Genomic DNA, 18545 nt, shown 5'->3' on the forward strand with positions numbered 1-18545 from the left:
CTTCCCTCTTCTCAGTCTCTCCCCTGAAGAGCCAAGCCCATCCCCTCTCTGGCCCAGGGTGCCTTTTTTTTTTTTTTTTTTTGCTTTCCAGCACAATTGCGGCATGTGCTTACTTGGGATTCATTGATGGGTCTATCACTGCTCACCTCGTTTCACCTGCGGAGTCCCTTTTGGCTGGTTTCTTCATCAAGACAGGCCTTTTTGAAATTAAAAATGTCTTCTTTATTTTTGTATTGAATGAAAACAATTTCAGAGTTGAAAGGAAAATAGGAATGAAAGAAAATCACACGATTTGCCTTAACCACCTACAGGCGATACCTGTTGATGCCACGGGCATAGAGCCTGCCTCTTTAATGAACATACACACATATTGAGATAAAAAAACAAACCTAGCTCCTCAGGAGCTTTCCTTCCAAGTGGTAATGTTGACGGAAAGACTGCTGTGGGGTTTAGGCTGTCCCAGGTTGAGCAGCAGCTGTTAGTGTTGAGTACAGGGAAATGTCGTCATGATTGTTTGTGGAGTGTGGGGAATCACGGTCAGCAGAAGGTTGAGTTGAGGAGGGCAGTACACTAAACCCAATCAGAATTTAAAAACCTAAACTGGAGATTAAAGGTGGAACTGGGCCCCTTCTGCTTGCCCTATTCTCCTGGGACCTCCCTGCATGGGGCCGGCCTCTGTCCTGGAACCCCGCCTGCCACCCGCAACCCTGCGGGACCACTGGCCAGGACTGCAGGTGCTCGGGTGCTGGCTGATGAGGGAATGGGATCCTCATACACTGTGGATGTCTCACCCCTGATGTCCCCTCCCTGTCAGAGGCCTGGGGGGAGCTTGGTGGTGGGTGGACTGGGCGGGGTCGCCTTGCCTGTCATGAGCCCAGCCTCTGAATTTTTTTTTTTAAATAACATATAATGTGTTATTTGTTTCAGGGGTACAGGTCTGTGAATCATCAGGCTTACACAATTCCCAACACTCACCATAGCACATACTCTCCCCAATGTCTGTCACCCAACCACCCTATCCCTCCCACCCCACCCCCGGCAACCCTCAGTTTGTTTCCTGAGATTAAGAGTCTTATGGGTGTCTCCCTCCCCAGTCCCATCTTGTTTCATTTTTTCCTACCCCCCCACGACCCCCCACCCTGCCTCTCAAATTCCTCATATCAGAGAGATCATATGGTAATTGTTTCTGATTGACTTATTTTGGTTAGCATAATACCCTCTAGTTCCATCCACGTTATTGCAAAGCCCCTAAATTTCTTGTTGCAGCTTGTTGGCTCCTTGATAATTGATTACTAAACAGAAGCGCACCGTCTTATGTGTTTCACACATACGTGCTCAGTAATTTCGTGTTGAGTTAATGTATGAAAATAGTGTGTATGTCTATATGTATAGATACACATCTATCCAATCTTCCTATTACTAGAGAATACAACTTACAAAAAATGTATTAATACAGCTGTTTCTGATATGAGCTGTTTCCCTCTCTATAAGGTTATTCTTAGAAAAGCCATGTTGTTTCCTTTTTTTCTCTTTTTGTTTTTGGCAGAATGAAAGTCCTTTTGGTTTGTGTGTGGTCTCAAGATGTTTTCTGTCCCTCAAGTAATGAGACCCTATTGAGGTCTTCCAGCAGGACAAGCCCCCTCCCCATGTTGACTCTGTCCTGGTAACCTGCCCCCTTGAAAAATTCCTTTTAAATCATCAGATGCTGTAACCGATCTCGCCTCGCATCCGGGTTACTATGGTAATCTGGTGGAGGAGTCCATGGGAAAATGTTGCCTGGTGACTGAGGAGATAGAGCGGGACCTGCACCGTTCCTTACCGGAGCATCCCGCCTTCCAGAATGAAACAGGAATTGCTGCTTTGAGGAGAGTCTTGACAGCCTATGCCCACCGGAACCCCAAAATTGGGTACTGCCAGGTAAGGTGTGCAGTGGAGGAGCAGAAATCTTTGAGTCCATGTCTTGTGTTGATCACCCAGGCTTCGGGTTCTGTTGTTCTTGGCTGTCTGGTACCCAGGACTGTCCTGTGAAGGCTCTGTGCTTTCTCTTTCCTTAAAGAATGTATCGAGTAAGGCCTCAGGAATCATCTCCTTATAGTCAAACAGGTTGATGACTTAAGATTAGAAACTTTACTTGGTGCCCGAAAAGAGCAGTGCACATGATGAGTTGCTGTCCAGGGCAGGACAGATTGTGTTCACTGCCTCTCCAGGCCTCCACTGTAGGACGGCAGTGATAACACTTCTGTGGAGATTTATCTTTCTAGACCTCTGCAGAAGTTACGGGGATTATTTTTAAAATATCCGTGCTATTGGGGGAGCAAAAAATATTTGGGGCCGATCCCTTTCCTTCAGGAAGCACAAGTGGAAATAAGCCGCCCTCTGAGTAGTTGTTGAGTTTACTTGGAAAGTGTATTCAGGGATGTGGTAAACAAGCACAAAATAGAACCCGGTAAAATAAAACACCCCTGCCCCCACCCCAGCACTAGAAGGGGTTAGAGAAGTTTCTGATAGCTGAAAATAGAAGAGTTTAAACTTTGTTTTCCTGTGAAAAGCAAAATCAACCCATGAATGTTGTGTGTGTGTGTGTGTGTGTGTGTGTGAACATACACACAGAATAGCTGGATTTGACCTGAGCCTGAAGCCCGCACCACAGCTGACCCCAGCATTCCTAGATGGGGACAGTGACAGAAGGGTGGCTGGTTGCTCAGCCTGGGGTGTCTTGTGGGGACCGTGTTGATAAACTCAGTCATTCCACTTTACAAGTGTCAGTGTGGTTGGGCTATATGGGGTGTCTCATCTGCAGCCTTGACTTCTGTGGACCCTTTGGGCTTGTGTGGTTTTTCATGTCTTTTGTGGCACGACGTGATGTGATGCTAACCACCGCCTCCTCTGTGAACCTGTGCAGTCCATGAACATCCTGACCTCCGTTTTGCTGCTCTACGCCAAGGAGGAGGAGGCCTTCTGGTTGCTCGTTGCCGTGTGTGAGCGGATGCTGCCCGACTACTTCAACCACCGGGTCATTGGTAACCTGCCTCCTTCCTCCTCCTCTTCCTCTTCTGTGCTTGGGGAGCAGGGCCAGAGCTGGGGCAAAGATGTGTTGTCAGTCCTTGTCCAGAAATCCCCAGTACAAACGCTGTTTGGCTCTTGAATGTGCAGAACCAACAGGTGTAATCTCTGTACCGTTCTGGTGAAAGGGTGGAGTGAGTTACCTGAAAAGAAAAATGTTGAGGTTCGAGAAACAACCTGAAAGGGAGGGTGGTTTGGCCCACCGTACCCAAGGAGCTCACGCAGACAGATGTCCCCTTTCCCTTGTGGAGACTCTTGAGGCTGGACCTGAAGGGCAGCTTGGGACCCCCCCGCCCCTCTACTTGTATACAATAAGTGAGAAGGCCCCTTGTTGCTGGCCCCCCTGCTCTGGGCTGACCTGCGACCCCACCTGGTGTCTTCCTTTTCTGTGGCCCATTGGAATCTGCATTTCGCCTGTGGTCCAGCACCTCCTAGTGGACAAAATGATAGAAACGTTGCTTCAGCTTGCTGATAACTCTCAGATACCCTTTCTGGAGATGCCCTAAAATTTCGGCAGCAGTGGTGGGAACAGAAACGAAAGAACCAGTTTGAGACAGAATTTGGTAAAAGACTGGAGGTGGGGGCAGGTCAGGAGGAAGATGCTCCCGAAGACTGGTGTCAAGAACTGAGGGAATGTGAGGACCCCCTGGGAGTAAGCGGGGGCTATCTAGGAAGGACGTGCCACTTGGTGCCTTTGGTGGCCTTTTGGGATGCCTTAGACTGTCTTCCCTGGCTCCCTCCAGGTGCCTGAGTGATGGGCTTCCTTCCCTTTCCACTTGATACTGGGGGAGGCAGCTTAACCTTGTACACAATAGCACGGAATCATCGGAGCCTCAGGGTCACGGGGAGGCAGGCTGCCAAAGCCGCCATTGGTTGATGGTGCTGCTGGGGGACAGTGCCTACTCCTCAGTGACCAACAAAGCCTCCGTGGTAATGGGTATCCCTATGTGAGCACTGCCCCAGTACAGCCTGGAGCATTTCCATAACCCACCAAGTCCCCTTCTGCCCATTCCCTGCCACAGGCAACTCTCGCTCCTGAGGTCTGTCACCACGGGCTAGTCGGGCCCGTTCTTGGACTCGGTCTAAATGTAATCTTGTAGAACGCACTCTTCTGGGTCTGTTTTCCTGCTCACAACACGAGGTTGCTGGAGCATTGGTACTCTGCTCCTTCTTCTGGCTAAGTCACACTTCACCATACACTCAGACCATGATTCATTTATCCAGTCACTTGTTAGAGGTCTGCATTGTTTCCAGTGCTTTATTGTAAGTGAAGTTGAAATACACATTCAAGTGTAAGTCTCTCTGTGAATCAAGATTGCCCGTTTTCTTGGTATTTACCTAGGAGTAGAATTGCTAGGTCATAGGTTAGAGGGATTTTTAGCTTTATAAGAAACTGTCAGTTTTTCAAAGTGATATACTGTGACCGCAGAAACCCTACCAGCAGTGTGTGAGTTCTGGTTGCTCACATCCCTGTTAGCTTTCAGAATTGGCTTTTTAAGCTTTGCTCTTCTAGCAGGGAAGAAGGAATCTATTATGCAGGTTTAACTTTGCATTTCTTTGATGAATGATATTGAACACAATTTTCTGTGCTTAGTGGCCATTTGTTTATTGTTTCTTTTGAAGTATCTGGTCCCATCTTTTGCCTTTTTAAAGGAAAAATGGGTTTTTGATCACTAAGTTGCAAGAGTTGTTATTTTGAATACAAAACCCTTGTCAGGTATATGTATTACAAATATTTTCTCAGTGTGAAATTTGCATTATGATTTTTATTAATGTTTTTTGAAGAATACCAGTTTTTGATTCTCGTGAAGTCCAATTTATAGTTTTTTTCCGTGGCTAGTGCTTTTTGTGTTCTAAGAAATGTTGCCTTTTCCCTGTATTTTTCTTAAGCTTTATATTATTAGCTTTTATATTGAGTAGACCTCAATATGTGTCTATGACACATTTCAAATATATTTTCTCATATGATGTGAAGTAGGATTTGAGGTCCCCCCAGCCTCTGCCCCCACACAGGTATGCACTTGGTTGAGCATTATTTTTTGAAAATACTATCCTCTCCCCACTGAATTACTCTAGTTAGTGTCAAAAATCAGTTCAGTACGAGTCCTTTTCTGGGCTCAAATTCTGTTTCATTCTGCTTATCTCACAGTAATTTCAGTTTCAGGCTGACTTTAGGAAGTGTGACTCCTTCCCCAACCAAGTCTCCATGACCTGCCTTTTCCAGGGGCCCAGGTGGACCAGTCAGTCTTTGAGGAGCTCATCAAGGAGCACCTCCCTGAGCTGGCGGAGCACATGAATGACCTCTCGGCCCTCGCCTCCATCTCTCTCTCCTGGTTCCTGACTCTGTTCCTCAGCATTATGCCTCTGGAGAGCGCGGTGAGCGTTGTGGACTGCTTCTTCTACGATGGGATCAAAGCCATTTTCCAGCTGGGGCTGGCAGTGCTGGAAGCCAATGCCCAGGGCCTGTGCAGCAGCAAGGACGATGGCCAGGCCCTCATGGTCCTCAGCAGGTGGGCTCACTGGGTGGGGGAGGGGGGTGAAATAAGGAGGGCCATTGTGGGCTCTGCAAAATAGACCAGGTGGAGGCAGCAGGGGGTGCCCAGCAGGGCTGTCACTGTGGAATATTTCCTTCCACTCTGCCACTTGTCACGCAGTAGTCCCCACCGCCCCCACCAGAGTCAGCCAGTCAGGTGGCACTGTTGCCTGCATGTGGTGAAGAGCGCCATCTTCCTGGCTCCTGTCCAGCAAGTGAGAGAGGGTACAGGAGGAGAGTGGGGACTCTCACTTGTCTCTGAGGAGATAGGCACTCACAATGGCCTTGACTGGGGCAGGCAGGCATTGGGAGATGATGGTCTCAGGCAGCCAGCTGGAGATTCCAGACACTGGTTGTGGAAGGGGCTGGTGTGTTAAAGTCCCTGAGACCGAGGACTGGAACCTGGGTCTCTTGGAGCTGAGGGCAAGTTCCCGTTCAGAACATGGAAGCTTACAATGGCACGTACGCACAGAACTTTGTATGGACTTCAGCAGAGAGCCCCAGGTCCCTGCAAACCTACCCATGGGCCCAGATCGACAAGCCTGGCTTTAGGCATGTCTCCTTTTCTCTAAGGGAGCACAGCAGTTGCTGTCTCGCCCTCCTCCCAGGGTTTGGAGATGAATGAGCTGCGTCTGAAAGTGCTCTGACATGTTGTCCCTGGGTCCCCAGGAAGGTGTGTGGTGCGGTGCACAGGGGAGGGGAAACCAGTACTTCAGTGGTGGGTTGTGTGCTCAGGTTTCTAGATCATGTTAAGAACGAGGACAGTCCTGGACCCCCCATCGGCAGCCACCATGCCTTTTTCTCCGACGACCAGGAGCCCTACCCTGGGACTGACATTGCTGACCTGATCCGGGACTCCTATGAGGTGACAGGGCCCGGCCCCACCCACATCCTCTGGGAAACCTGGTCAGGGATGGATTTTGAGGGAGGTTCCCTGGTGGATACTGCTGTCCTTCTGTTTGTACAAAAAGGGGTTCTGGGGGCACCTGGGTGGCTCTGTGGGTTAGGGCCTCTGCCTTCGGCTCGGGTCATGATCCCGGCGTGGCTGGGATCTAGCCCCGCATTGGGCTCTCTGCTCAGCGGGGAGCCTGCTTCCTCCCTTCTCTCTCTGCCTGCCTCTCTGCCTGCTTGTGATGCGTCTGTCAAATAAATAAATAAATCTTTAAAAAAAAAGGGGGGGGGTTCTGTGAGTGTGTAACTCCTGGTATCTCTGCAGAAATTCGGAGACCAGTCTGTGGAGCAGATTGAGCACCTGCGCTGTAAGCACAGGATCAGGGTTCTCCAGGGCCACGAAGACACCACAAAGCAGAATGTGGTGAGTCACAGGTTGTCAGAAGGGCAGTTGGCGCTAACCCAGACTCTGTTGCGGTTGGTCCTAAGAATGCCCAAGCTTTTGGGGCACCTGGCTGGTATATGACTCGATCCTTGGGGTCCCAAATTTGAGCCCCATGTAGGGTGTAAAGATTTTTACACCTAACTTTACACCCCATGTTGGGTGTAAAGATTACCAAAAATAAATAAACTTAAAAAAAAAAAAAAAGAATGCCACACCCCCAACCCTGCATCGAATTAGGGTGACCTGGTGTAGAAACAGGGGTTTTAGAATCAGACAGACTGTGAGCAATTTAATCCCCATGAGCCTCAGTTTCCTTAGTCGTCAAACGAGGACACTAATACCCAGCATCTGGGACTAAATGAGGTACGAGATAGAAAAATGCCTCACACAGAGGCCTGCAATGCTTGTTCTTCAGGAGGAACTTCCTGGCCAAGCTGCGTCTTTGCTAGAGTTCGACTTCCCTTAGAACTCAGTGTAGAACTTACCCGTTTGTCCCGAGGCACTGATGTGTGAATTGGAAAGGCTGAGGGTAAACACCCTGAGAAAGTTACCATGACGTGATCTTGGCATCAGAAAGGAACAGACTGCTCTGGTAGATAGGACACACCTGGTGTCCCCCACGAGCAGAAGAGACCCCTGTTCCCTCTGATCGTTCTGGGTGCAGGCAGAGAACTCACTCCACTGTTGTTGTTTCCTCAAGCTCCGCGTTGTTATCCCAGAAGTCTCCATTCTTCCTGAAGACCTGGAAGAACTCTACGACTTATTCAAGGTAGGAAACTCTGGGAAGATGAGGGAGTGACAGGTTGTCAGCTGGTCGGGGGTTGGCGGGGGGAGGGGTGCGGGAGTGGGTGAGTACGTGGATGCTGGAGGGGTCTGCCGCGTCTGTGCGGTGGCAGCAGAGGCTGGAGCTTCCCCGGGCCGCCAACTCCATCTTGGTCTCGCCTGCCTATGGCCCATGCCAGAGCTGTGCTCTGCAGAGGGCATCCTTCGATGCTGATAACCCGTTCCATGCTGTTCTACACGGAGTTCCCAGGCCTTGGTGGATGAACAGTGATCATTACTGACATTCCCACCTCCTGTACTTTGTAGTGACTCATAACCACCCCCCCATAATACATGTAGATAAATTTTTATATTTGGCTGCTACAGGTGCCACTTTATCTTCTATCTTCCCTTGATACCGTTATTAACACTTTTCCATGTTGCCATGTAGTCTTACTCATTTTAAAATTACCTTATAATCTATCATATTGGTAATACTAAATAAGCCATATTCCTAGTATTTGGGTATATAGGTGAACTCTCAGGTCTTGCCCAATGAAGAAAATTTTCAGGTGACCTGCTGGAAGTTTCCTTGCTTGAAACAGTGGATAAAAATAAGGAAGGAAGGCAGGCACACTGCTCCACTCCTGATAGCCTGGCAGTGAAGGGGGAGAAAGAAGAGTTGGAGAAAGCAAGTTCCTGGTCTGGCTTCCAGGGCTCTTCCAGGTGGGGACTCTGAGCTGCTGTCACTTCTGAACGCAGAGTGTAAATCGATGGACAGAGTGAGAAGCAGCACTTCAGGGACTTCTAAGTGGAGCACTCGAGGTTGTCTGAACTGGGCGTGCATCTGTCATGGCGCATTTCCCCGCAGTCACTGAAATGGCCTTGGCTTAGTAGAGTCCAGGCACCCCTTGTTCCTGATAAGCAGGATGTGTGCTGAGGACTGCTCAGGCCTGTGTCTTCTGTAAACAGCCCCTGTCTTTCAGTTTCATAGTTTCCTCTGTTTCATGAAGAGAAAATGAGAAGTCAATGTCCCAAGTCCCCACCTCTCTCCTTGACTTTCAAGGAGAAAAAACAGGGAATGCTAGGAACATAAAGACAGGTAGACAAATGTGTTGTTCAGCATGAAAAGTATTTCATCTATTTAAGGCTAACTGCTCTCAGTTTGAGAGAATAAGAGCTTTCACAGATCCAAATTTATATAATTTAGCAGATTGTTTTAAATTAATAAAAGTAAAATTCATTAAGTACTAACCATGTTCATCTTTAATACAAAGAGTAAGGAAGATAGAGCCTACTGTTTTCCTATTTCTGTCTTTCCTGTGAATGATATGTTAAGTACTTATTGAAATTTTATTTGTAGTTAGCTTTACAACTCTTTCATTTATGTGGGACCAACTACAAAGAGAAACTTAGAAACTATCTAAATACAATATAATTTTTAAGATACACTTCCAAAGGAAATTCCAGTAAAACAGCTTCATAATCATGGTGTCTGATTCCATTATACATGCCAGGGTGTATAATATATGTGTTATATACAATATATTGTATCATGTTATATACAATATACTTGTGTTACATACAATATATTGTATAATAGATTTATGTAACTCACTCCAGTACTTTCTTTCCAGGCCCAGAGTCTGCATGTGTCCCATGTAAGAGCCCCATCAGATTATCCTCTCTCTCCATACTCCTGGTCAGCTCTGAATTTTCTTTGCTTTCACAGTCTGACTTCATGTATTTTTTTTTTTTTAAGATTTTATTTATTTCCTTGACAGAGATCACAAGTAGGCAGAGAGGTAAGCAGAGAGAGAGAGGGGGAAGCAAGCTCCCTGCTGAGCAGAGAAACCGATGCGGGGCTTGATCCCATGACCCTGGGATCATGACCTGAGCCGAAGGCAGAGGCTTTAACCCACTGAGCCACCCAGGTGCCCCATGACTTCATGTATTTTAATAGTCGCCTCAGTACTGTCAGGTATAATGTTCTCTAGTTGGGTTTTATTTATTTTATTTTATTTTTTTAAAGATTTTATTTATTTATTTGACAGACAGAGATCACAAGTAGGCAGAGAGGCAGGCAGAGAGAGAGAGAGGGAAGCAGGCTCCCTGCTGAGCAGAGAGCCCGATGCGGGACTCGATCCCAGGACCCTGAGATCATGACCTGAGCCGAAGGCAGCGGCTTAACCCACTGAGCCACCCAGGCACCCCTCTAGTTGGGTTTTAAATACACCTCTCATCTTGTCTTTTTTCTTTTTTTTTAAGATTTTATTTTTATTTCTTTGAGAGACAGAGATAGAGCAAAGACAAGTGGGGGGAGCAGCAAAAGGGGAGGAGAAAGAGAGGTGGAAAGAATCTCAAGCAGATTCCATGCTGAGCATGGGGCTCCATCTCATGACCCTGAGATCATGACCTGAGCCAAAACCAAGATTTGGATGTTTGACTGACTGAGCTATGCAGGTGCCACTACTTCTGGTCTTTTCAACTAGAATTTCATTTTTTCAGGGAAAGGGTCACATAGCGATACCCTTCCATTGTTTTATAAATACATGCTAGGTTATTAATAAGGATTCTGTTTCTTAACCTCATTGTATCCTTCCCTAAGCCTGGAATGAACAGGCATGGTCACTTTGTGTTAAGATCAAGTAACTGACTGAATTCATTATGCATTCTTTCATATTCAAGATGAACAATATGGTTGGTACTTAATGAAATCTATTTTTATTGGTAATTTAAAGCAATTTTTTAATGCTCGAATGTAACTTTTTCCTTCCAGTTTCACGTGTATAATTGACATACAGCACTGTGTGAGTTTAAAGCATATAGTATGACTTAAATATATTGTTGAGTGATGAGTACAATAAGTTTAATTAGAATCCATCTCCTCTAGACATTAAAAAAAAAAGAATTTTTTCCCCTTGTGATAACTTTAGGATCCATTCTCTTAGCAACTCAAATACACCATATAGCCATTAATTGTACCCGTCCTGTTGTACATCACATCCCTAGTGCTTACTCTAACCAGACGTTTGTACCTTCTGTCCACCTCCTCCAGTGCCCCCACTCTTCACCCCGGCCTTGGGGAACCACAATTCTGATATCTTTTTCTGAGTTTGGGGTTTTGTTTTGTTTTTAGATTCTACATATAAGTGAGATCATAGAGTACATGTCTGACTTCTTTCACTTAGCAGGAGTGCCCTCATGGTCCATCTGTGTTGAACAGTCTTTCAAATTACATAAATTCGGATTTGTGATGTCTGTCTTCTATTCTCTTAAATTGAAAACAACATCATTAATCTTAACTAAGTAAGATGTTTACAGTGTAATACATACTCAGTGTCCTAGAGTACTTCTGGAAACACTGAAGACCTGAAACAGGTACTTATGTCTTCCATAAACCTGCTATTATTAAATGATCAGTTAAATTCCTTCACTCTTTGTGAATTACCAGGCCTTAGAGAGCATTGGGTCTCTTTAATAATATTTTACTTGCTTACATGTTCTGGTTAAGACTTTTATTTTCAGGGGCACCTGGGTGGCTCAGTGGGTTAGGCTTCTGCCTTCAGCTTGGGTCATGATCCCAGGACCTGGGATTGAGCCCCACATTGGGCTCTGTGCTCAGCAGGGAGCCTGCTTCCCCCACCTCCACCTGCCTCTGCCTATTTGTGATCTCTCTCTCTGTCAAATAAATAAATAAAATCTTTGAAAAAAAAAAAGACTTTTATTTTCAAATTTTAATTAAAAATCACAAAATAAAGAATAAAAGTATACTGACTCTTACAATTTAAAAAAAAAGAAGAAACTTTTAAGCAAAAAATGAAAGGGTCTCATCCTGTCTGTACCTACAGTCTTACCCTTGTACTGGTAATTATTGTTAACAAATTGGTGAATATCTTTCCTGATTATTTTTTTCCTTTTATACTTTCTCTCTCAGACACATCTTCCCTCCCACCTATGACAGATTATGCTACATGGAAAAATAGCTGTACAGTTTCATTGTAGGGCTGAACCATCATTTACTTAACCATTCAGCTGTTGAGACACATTTATGTTTCCAGATTTTTGCTGCTTTGTTAAACTGTGCTGGACTGAGCATCTTTGTGCCTTTCCCTGGACATCAGTGCTGCAGTTTCTGTGGGATGGGGTCCTTAGGGATGCACAGACTGTATTTAGCCTGTATTGTTAAAGTGTGTTTGATTTTTCAAATTTCACTTCCATGGGAATACACTGATGATGTCCAAGAGGGCTCCTGTCCTACATTCCACACTCACCCAGCTTTTATTATGAATCTTTTGCAATTTTGCTAGTCTTGTAGAAAATTGCATTTTATTTTAATTTAAATGTGTTTACCCATTCGCAGGGTTGACTACAGCTAATTGTGTACTTCTTGGTACCACCTGCTTACATCCATGGTCTTTTTTTTTTTTTAAATCAGTTTTTCTGTAGGGTTCTGTGTAAACTGGTTGCACAAGTCCTAGGCTTATTTATTTTAACTTTTTTTGGTAGGATTCTGTGGGGCTTTACTATCATAGGATACACAGATATACAATGGTCTTTCGCAGTGTGTCTTGAATTTTTAGTAATGGAAATTCACTGGACTGTTGTTTCACACTGAAAAGTTCTTGTGGTATTTTTCACAATTCTGCGAAGGCTACCCGAAGAACTAGGCTGCCAACAAATACAACAGTAAAACCATAAATGGCATTTTGGTTTTCATCCAAGGATCTGCGTTCACGTATTACAGCTTCTATACTTGTTCCTGTGCCACTGTGATGGGTGGAGGACGCTGAAATTGTGCAGAAGCCTGCAGTCATTGGGAATTATCTCAGTGAGTCGAGATGTCCCAAGAGGTGATTTAGCGTGGGTGTAAGAGATGCATCCTAAAGAGGGGACCCTCAGGAAAGAACCAGTTTTGAGTTCTCTGATTGTCAGTGTATTCCCAAGACTTGGAATCACTTTTTTTTTTACTTCCAGTTTTTTGAATTGTTAATATATTCACCTCGCTCAAAATTCAAAACTTATAAGAAAGTATGCAGTGAAAAAACTTGGTTCTGGGGCACCTGGGTGGCTCAGTTGGTTAAGTGTCTACCTTCAGCCCTGGTCATGATCCCAGGGTCCTGGGATCGAGTCCTACATCTGGGACTGCGGGGACTCTGCTTCTCCCTCTCCTTCTGCCACTACCCCCTGCTTGTGGGTGCTCTCTCTCCCTCTCATGCTCTCTCTCAAACAGTAAAATCTTTAAAAAAAAAAAAAAAAAAGAAAAAAGACTTTGTTCTACATGTGAGTCCCCACCCCTATTTCCCCTCCCCAAAGGCAACCAGGGTGACTGGTTTCTTCTGTATTCTATAGATCTGTCTAGCACTTTTTTGTTTTCAGATGTGATTTGATGAGAAAACAGCAGAATAAAAATTAGGTCTCCTAGAATTAAAACTATGGCAGCTGAACTGCACATTGAAAAATGGTTAAAATGGTAAGTTTTGTTAGTTATTATGTGCTCCAATTAAAAAAAAGACCTTAGAGAAAGAGGGCAAAATTACATATCTTATGGGCATGAAGTGTAAGGTAACAAGGTAACAAGGGACATCTTTTACTTGTCTGGTTAGAGTAATGAGATTGTAAGTACTTGTTTTCATTTGTTCGTGTTATAGTGTTCTTATTCAATACATAATTTATATTTGTATAATTTATATTTATAATTTACGAGGCCAAGTGAGTCCTGAGAGAAGGCCAAGTTAACCCTGGCTTTTAAGCGTGCAACCCCCCACAGGTGCCCCGGTCTCTCACAGATCCCTCTCTCCCTCTTGTCTCAAGAGAGAGCACATGATGAGCTGTTACTGGGAGCAGCCCAGGCCCATGGCCCCACGCCACGACCCCAGCAGGCCCTACGCAGAGCAGTACCGCATAGACGCCCAGCAGTTTGCACACTTGTTTCAGCTTGTCTCGCCCTGGACCTGTGGGGCCCACACGGAAATCCTCGCAGAGAGGACTTTCAGGCTCCTGGATGACAACATGGACCACCTGATCGAATTCAAAGCATTTGTGAGCTGTCTCGGTAGGACCCTGTGGGTCTTCACTGCAGTGAGTTAATTTGGGACAGGAGTCTGTGAACACAAGACGGGGTGGACTGTGGAGCAGGCAGACCCACGCAGTGAAATGTATTTGGGACTGGCCTGATGTGATTTGGAGATTTTAGAAACCACTCTGCAGGCTCCTCTTATGATGACACTTATGCCTCCTTAAGGAGGGTGAGAAGGACCCAAGCTCTCAACACACAGGATCATTGCTCCTGTTCTCCTCGGGTGCCCAGGGTGTGGTGTGGCTCATTAGGGGCTGCGTTCCTGACTCCTGCCCATGAAATTAAAATCTTTCAGAAGGTATGAGGCCAGACAAAATTCACGAGGTTATCCTGCACCTCAAGAGTGACCTTTTCTTGTTTTCATTTCAAACACCGTGTGTCTGGGAGTAGGGGCAGCGAAGTATTGAGTGAACAAGTACTGATCGTACTAAGTTCTCTCCCCACAGTGAGGTTGTGTCACAACAAATGTACTTTATCTTACCCATTTGCATCTCCTCATTTTCTCTCAATCTTTTTTTTTTTTTGCAGATGTTATGTATAATGGAGAAATGAATGAGAAAATCAAACTGTTATATAGACTTCATATCCCTCCAGGTAAGAAATACTAAGGAGAAAATCTAAGTTCTGTTCTGCTTTGAGACAAACCTTGTATGCGACTCTGAAGTTCTTCTCTTTTAAAATTCCATTTAGACTTGAGTCAACAGATGTTTTTAATCTGGGGTTGCTGATAACAAATTTTCATTACTGGGCTGTATGGCCTGTATGACAGCAGTTGCCAAACTTGAGCATGCATCAGAATCATCTGGAGGGCTTGTTAAAACCCAGGTTCCTGGGTGCCGCTCCGGTTTCCGGCTCCTTGGTTCTGAGGACCATACTTTGGTAACCGCTGGCTTGTGGAGTGTGTGGGGAAGCAGACCCTGGCTGCCTTAATAGATGGTTATTTAAGCCTCCTCTTTTGAAGGACCATTTCATTCTTCCGGCATGTAAGTCCACACTTCCCTCAAGTTTCAGCAGGTAACCGGGAACAAAGAAAACAGTTTTGAAACCTATGATGTCATACTTGGCCTTAACCTTATTCCTTGGATCTTTGAAAGTCACAGAGGTGGGTTAGTAATGTCAGCATGGTCTCTGGACCCCAGGGCCATGGTTTTGGTGTTGGATGGGGCCCCTGACAACTTCCAATCAGGGAGGCTAGCAAAATTTTGGGGGCCATGAGATCCTGGTGGTTTTTACAACCGACACTTCTGGAAAAGTTGGAAATGGATATGACCATCATTTGTGGCTTTCTTGGTCCACTTCCTGAAACTGAGCCATTACCAAGTGGCTGCAGTGTGCCCCAGGAGCGTTCGGTAGCAGCCTTCTTCCTCTGCCTTCCCACGCACTCGTTACTCCTCAACTGCAAATGGTTTGGCATCAGTGAAGTTCTTTGCCTTTTATGCCAATATGTTAGTGAGTTTAGTTTTTTAATTTGCCTTTATTTTTCACAAGTGTTTTCCTACTAACATAGAAGACATGCATAATTATTCCTCTACTATCATCGTTGTCACTCTTCACAATCATTGTCTGTATCTAATATTGCTAAACAGGATTTGATTTTATTTCAATTATTTCATCTTGATTTTTAAATAAGCGTTTTATTTTGGGATAACTTTTAGATTTATAGAAAAATCACAAAGATGGTAAAGATGGAATTCTAACTTTTTATTTATCTTCCTAAAGTGTTCTGTTAGTTTCGGGTGTACAACAGAGTGATTCAGCAATTCTGTACATTACTCAGTGCTCACCATGAGAAGGGTACCCTTAATCCCCATCACCTATTTCACCCATTCCCCTACCTCCCCTCTAGTTACCACCAGTTTGTTTTCTATAGTTAAGAGTCTTGGTTTGTCTTTTTCAACCTCTTTGTTCATTTGTTTTATGTCTTAAATTTCACATCTGAGTGAAATCATATGCTATTTGTCTTTCTCTGCCTGACTTTGCTTAGCATTATATACTCTCTAGCTCCATCTATGCTGTTGCACAATGAGATGGCAAGACCTCATTTTATGGCTTAGTGATATTCTGTGTATGTGTGTACCACATCATCTTTGTCCATTCATCAGATGGACATTTGGGCTGCTTCCATAGTTTGGCTGTTGTAATAGCCAAAAATGCTGCAATAAACTTAGGGGTGCATATACCCTTTGATTTAATGTTTTTGTATTTTAGGGGTAAATGCCCGTAGTGCAGTTACTGGATCCATAGGGTAGATTTTTTATTCTTTCATACTGTTTTCTACAGTGGCTGGATGTTTGCTTTCCCACGAACCGTGCACAAGGATTTCTTGAAAAGTGTGCTGCTCTGTGGTTGGTTGGCCTTTCTGGACACTTGCTCTCCACTTGAATTAACCATTCCTCTCTATGCTCCCAAGACGGTTGTATTGGTTCTTCTGTTAGAGCATTTTGTTAGTGACTTGTGTATACGTTTCACATTTCTGAGGCATATACTGACCCAGTATCCTCTTGACATCTAGCAGTTATTACCTAAAAAATCTGTTTTCATCATGACTGCCCCAATGACCATACAGGGCTTACAATTTGAGTGGATGCTCACGTGTGCCAATGTGTGTAAGTTTTATACAAGGTTGGTAAAATGACTTAATATCAGTTACAGAAAAACCCCCAAACTCCACAAACAGCTCCCACCCACCGAATGCAGGAAACCTATCTCCCAAATATGAAGATCACCTTATCAAGGCTTTGGTGCCATCTTGGGGATATTTGTTGGATTACAGCTGATTTTTGCCTTTAATTTATTCTGAGTGGCTTATTAGTAAATATGAAGATCCTGAGTCCATAATACTTTGTAATTGTTATTTTAAGAGCTTTTTGATCTATAATTCACATACCATACAGTACATTCATTTAAAATATACACAACTCAGTGATTTTATCTTTAGTTATATAACCATCAGTTTTAGACATTTTCATCACCCTAAAAAGGTCCATACCCTTTGGCTTTTGCTCCCAATCCACCCATTTTGCCTTTTTTTTTTTTATAGAATTGCCTATTTTTGGATATTTCTTATAAATGGAATAATGCAGTGTGCCATTTTGTGTCATGCTCCCGTGTTTTCAGGGCTCACCCATGTTGTATCATGTCTCAGTGCTTATTCCTTTTATAACTGCATTTGATAGTCCATTTGATAGGTATGCCCTAATCTATCAGTCAGACACTTGGGTTTGTTGCCACTTCTTGGCCCTTGTGAACAATGCTCCTATAAATATTTGTGTACAAGTTTCTGAATTGGGTATGTTTTCATTTCCCTTTGGTAGTATGTTAGAGTGGAATTCTGGGTCAAATGGTAACTCTATGCTTAACTTTTTAACAAACTGCCAGACTGTTTTTTTTTTTTCCAAAATGGCTGTGCCATTTTATATTATCAGCAATATAATGTTGTGTTTTTGTGTATTTCAAGAAAACCTGTAATGATAAAATGCTTTGGATTCAGTAATTCTTTTTCAATTTTTGTTGAAAATTTATTAAATATAGCAGTATGTGCTCCCTGTAGAAAAAAATGCCATGAAATTGAAAATTACCCCATCATCCAGGAATTTATTTAGTTGTACATTTATTTCTAGAATTTATAGGTATGTGTGTGTGTGTGTGTGTGTGTGTATATATATATATATATATATATATATATATATATATATCTATATCTCTTAAGGCTTAGGAAAGGATTTTACTACATTTTTCCAGGTCAGTATTGGCAGTGTCCTGTGATTCTGTATTTCATTAATTAAAACAGTACCTACATAAAGCCAGAAAAAGGCATTACCTGGTCTATAAATGTTTTCTTTACTCTTTGTATAGACAGTGCTTGGTGTATGCCTGGGTTCACAGTCTCTGCAACTCACAGGCTGCTGGCTTAGCCCTTCTTTAGTCCTTTCTTACATAAGAAACTAAATTACTGAGTTTGGGTTAAGATGAAATAATCTGTTCCATGTAACTTTTTTTTTTTAAAGCACTCACTGAAAATGATCGAGACAGCCAGTCACCATTAAAGAATCCTCTATTGTCAACATCAAGACCCCTAGTTTTTGGGAAGTCAAATGGTACGTACCTCTTTTCATTATCTTGCAGCAGGCACACACTGCAATCATTAATAATATCACAGCTCTTGGAAGCAGACTTAACCTAGTCAACAGCCCACTGCTTTCAGAGGCCAGAAACCTTTCAAGTTGCAGTATACTGGGTGACTGCCCCTTGACCCTAGCACCACGTTTGTTCCTCTTGCTTAGGGTTTCAAGGATTCTCTTGTAGTGAGAAGTCATCCAGCCACCACACTCCATTCATGGTCAGTTGTAAAACAAACAGTCACCAATGTAATCTCTATTTTCAGCTTGTGTATGAAGTTTGTTTGGTGGGATTCCTCCCTCACCATCCAGTTCTAAAGGTGTTCTTTTTTTGCTTTAACTGAATTTTAGCCTAAAGTATATATTGTTTCCTCTGCCTCCAGGTGATGCAACTGATTACCAGAAACAGTTGAAGCAAATGATTAAGGATTTAGCCAAAGAAAAAGATAAAACTGAGAAAGAGTTGCCCAAAATGAGCCAGGTATGGACTTAGGTGCAGAGATAACTGTTGTGCCAAGTGATTTGTTCAGAGGCGAGCTTGATAAAGTTAAGCTGGGCCCCTCAACCTCTAAAGCAATAATCAAAGGATCTTGTACGACTTCCAGGAGCTGAATGTTGTGATTACAAGGGAAATATTTGAACTGTGATCCGTTC

General features: G+C 43.9%; 1 protein-coding gene across 4 annotated transcripts in view; it reads left to right on the plus strand.

Annotated features, from left to right (window-relative positions):
* The window catches only part of TBC1D8 (TBC1 domain family member 8), a 105066-nt gene that overhangs the window by 83906 nt on the left and 2615 nt on the right, over positions 1–18545 (plus strand). For all 4 annotated transcript variants that reach the window (XM_080813924.1, XM_080813925.1, XM_080813926.1 and 1 more), the window contains exons 10-19: positions 1703–1917; positions 2903–3020; positions 5288–5573; positions 6332–6461; positions 6813–6911; positions 7633–7701; positions 13509–13749; positions 14302–14367; positions 17781–17870; positions 18275–18372. In XM_080813924.1, the coding sequence (XP_080670050.1) occupies positions 1703–1917; positions 2903–3020; positions 5288–5573; positions 6332–6461; positions 6813–6911; positions 7633–7701; positions 13509–13749; positions 14302–14367; positions 17781–17870; positions 18275–18372 (1412 nt within the window). The remainder of the gene's footprint in view (positions 1–1702; positions 1918–2902; positions 3021–5287; positions 5574–6331; positions 6462–6812; positions 6912–7632; positions 7702–13508; positions 13750–14301; positions 14368–17780; positions 17871–18274; positions 18373–18545) is intronic.

Source organism: Martes martes (assembly GCF_963455335.1).
Source record: "Martes martes genome assembly, chromosome: 9".
Lineage (NCBI taxonomy): Eukaryota > Metazoa > Chordata > Mammalia > Carnivora > Mustelidae > Martes > Martes martes.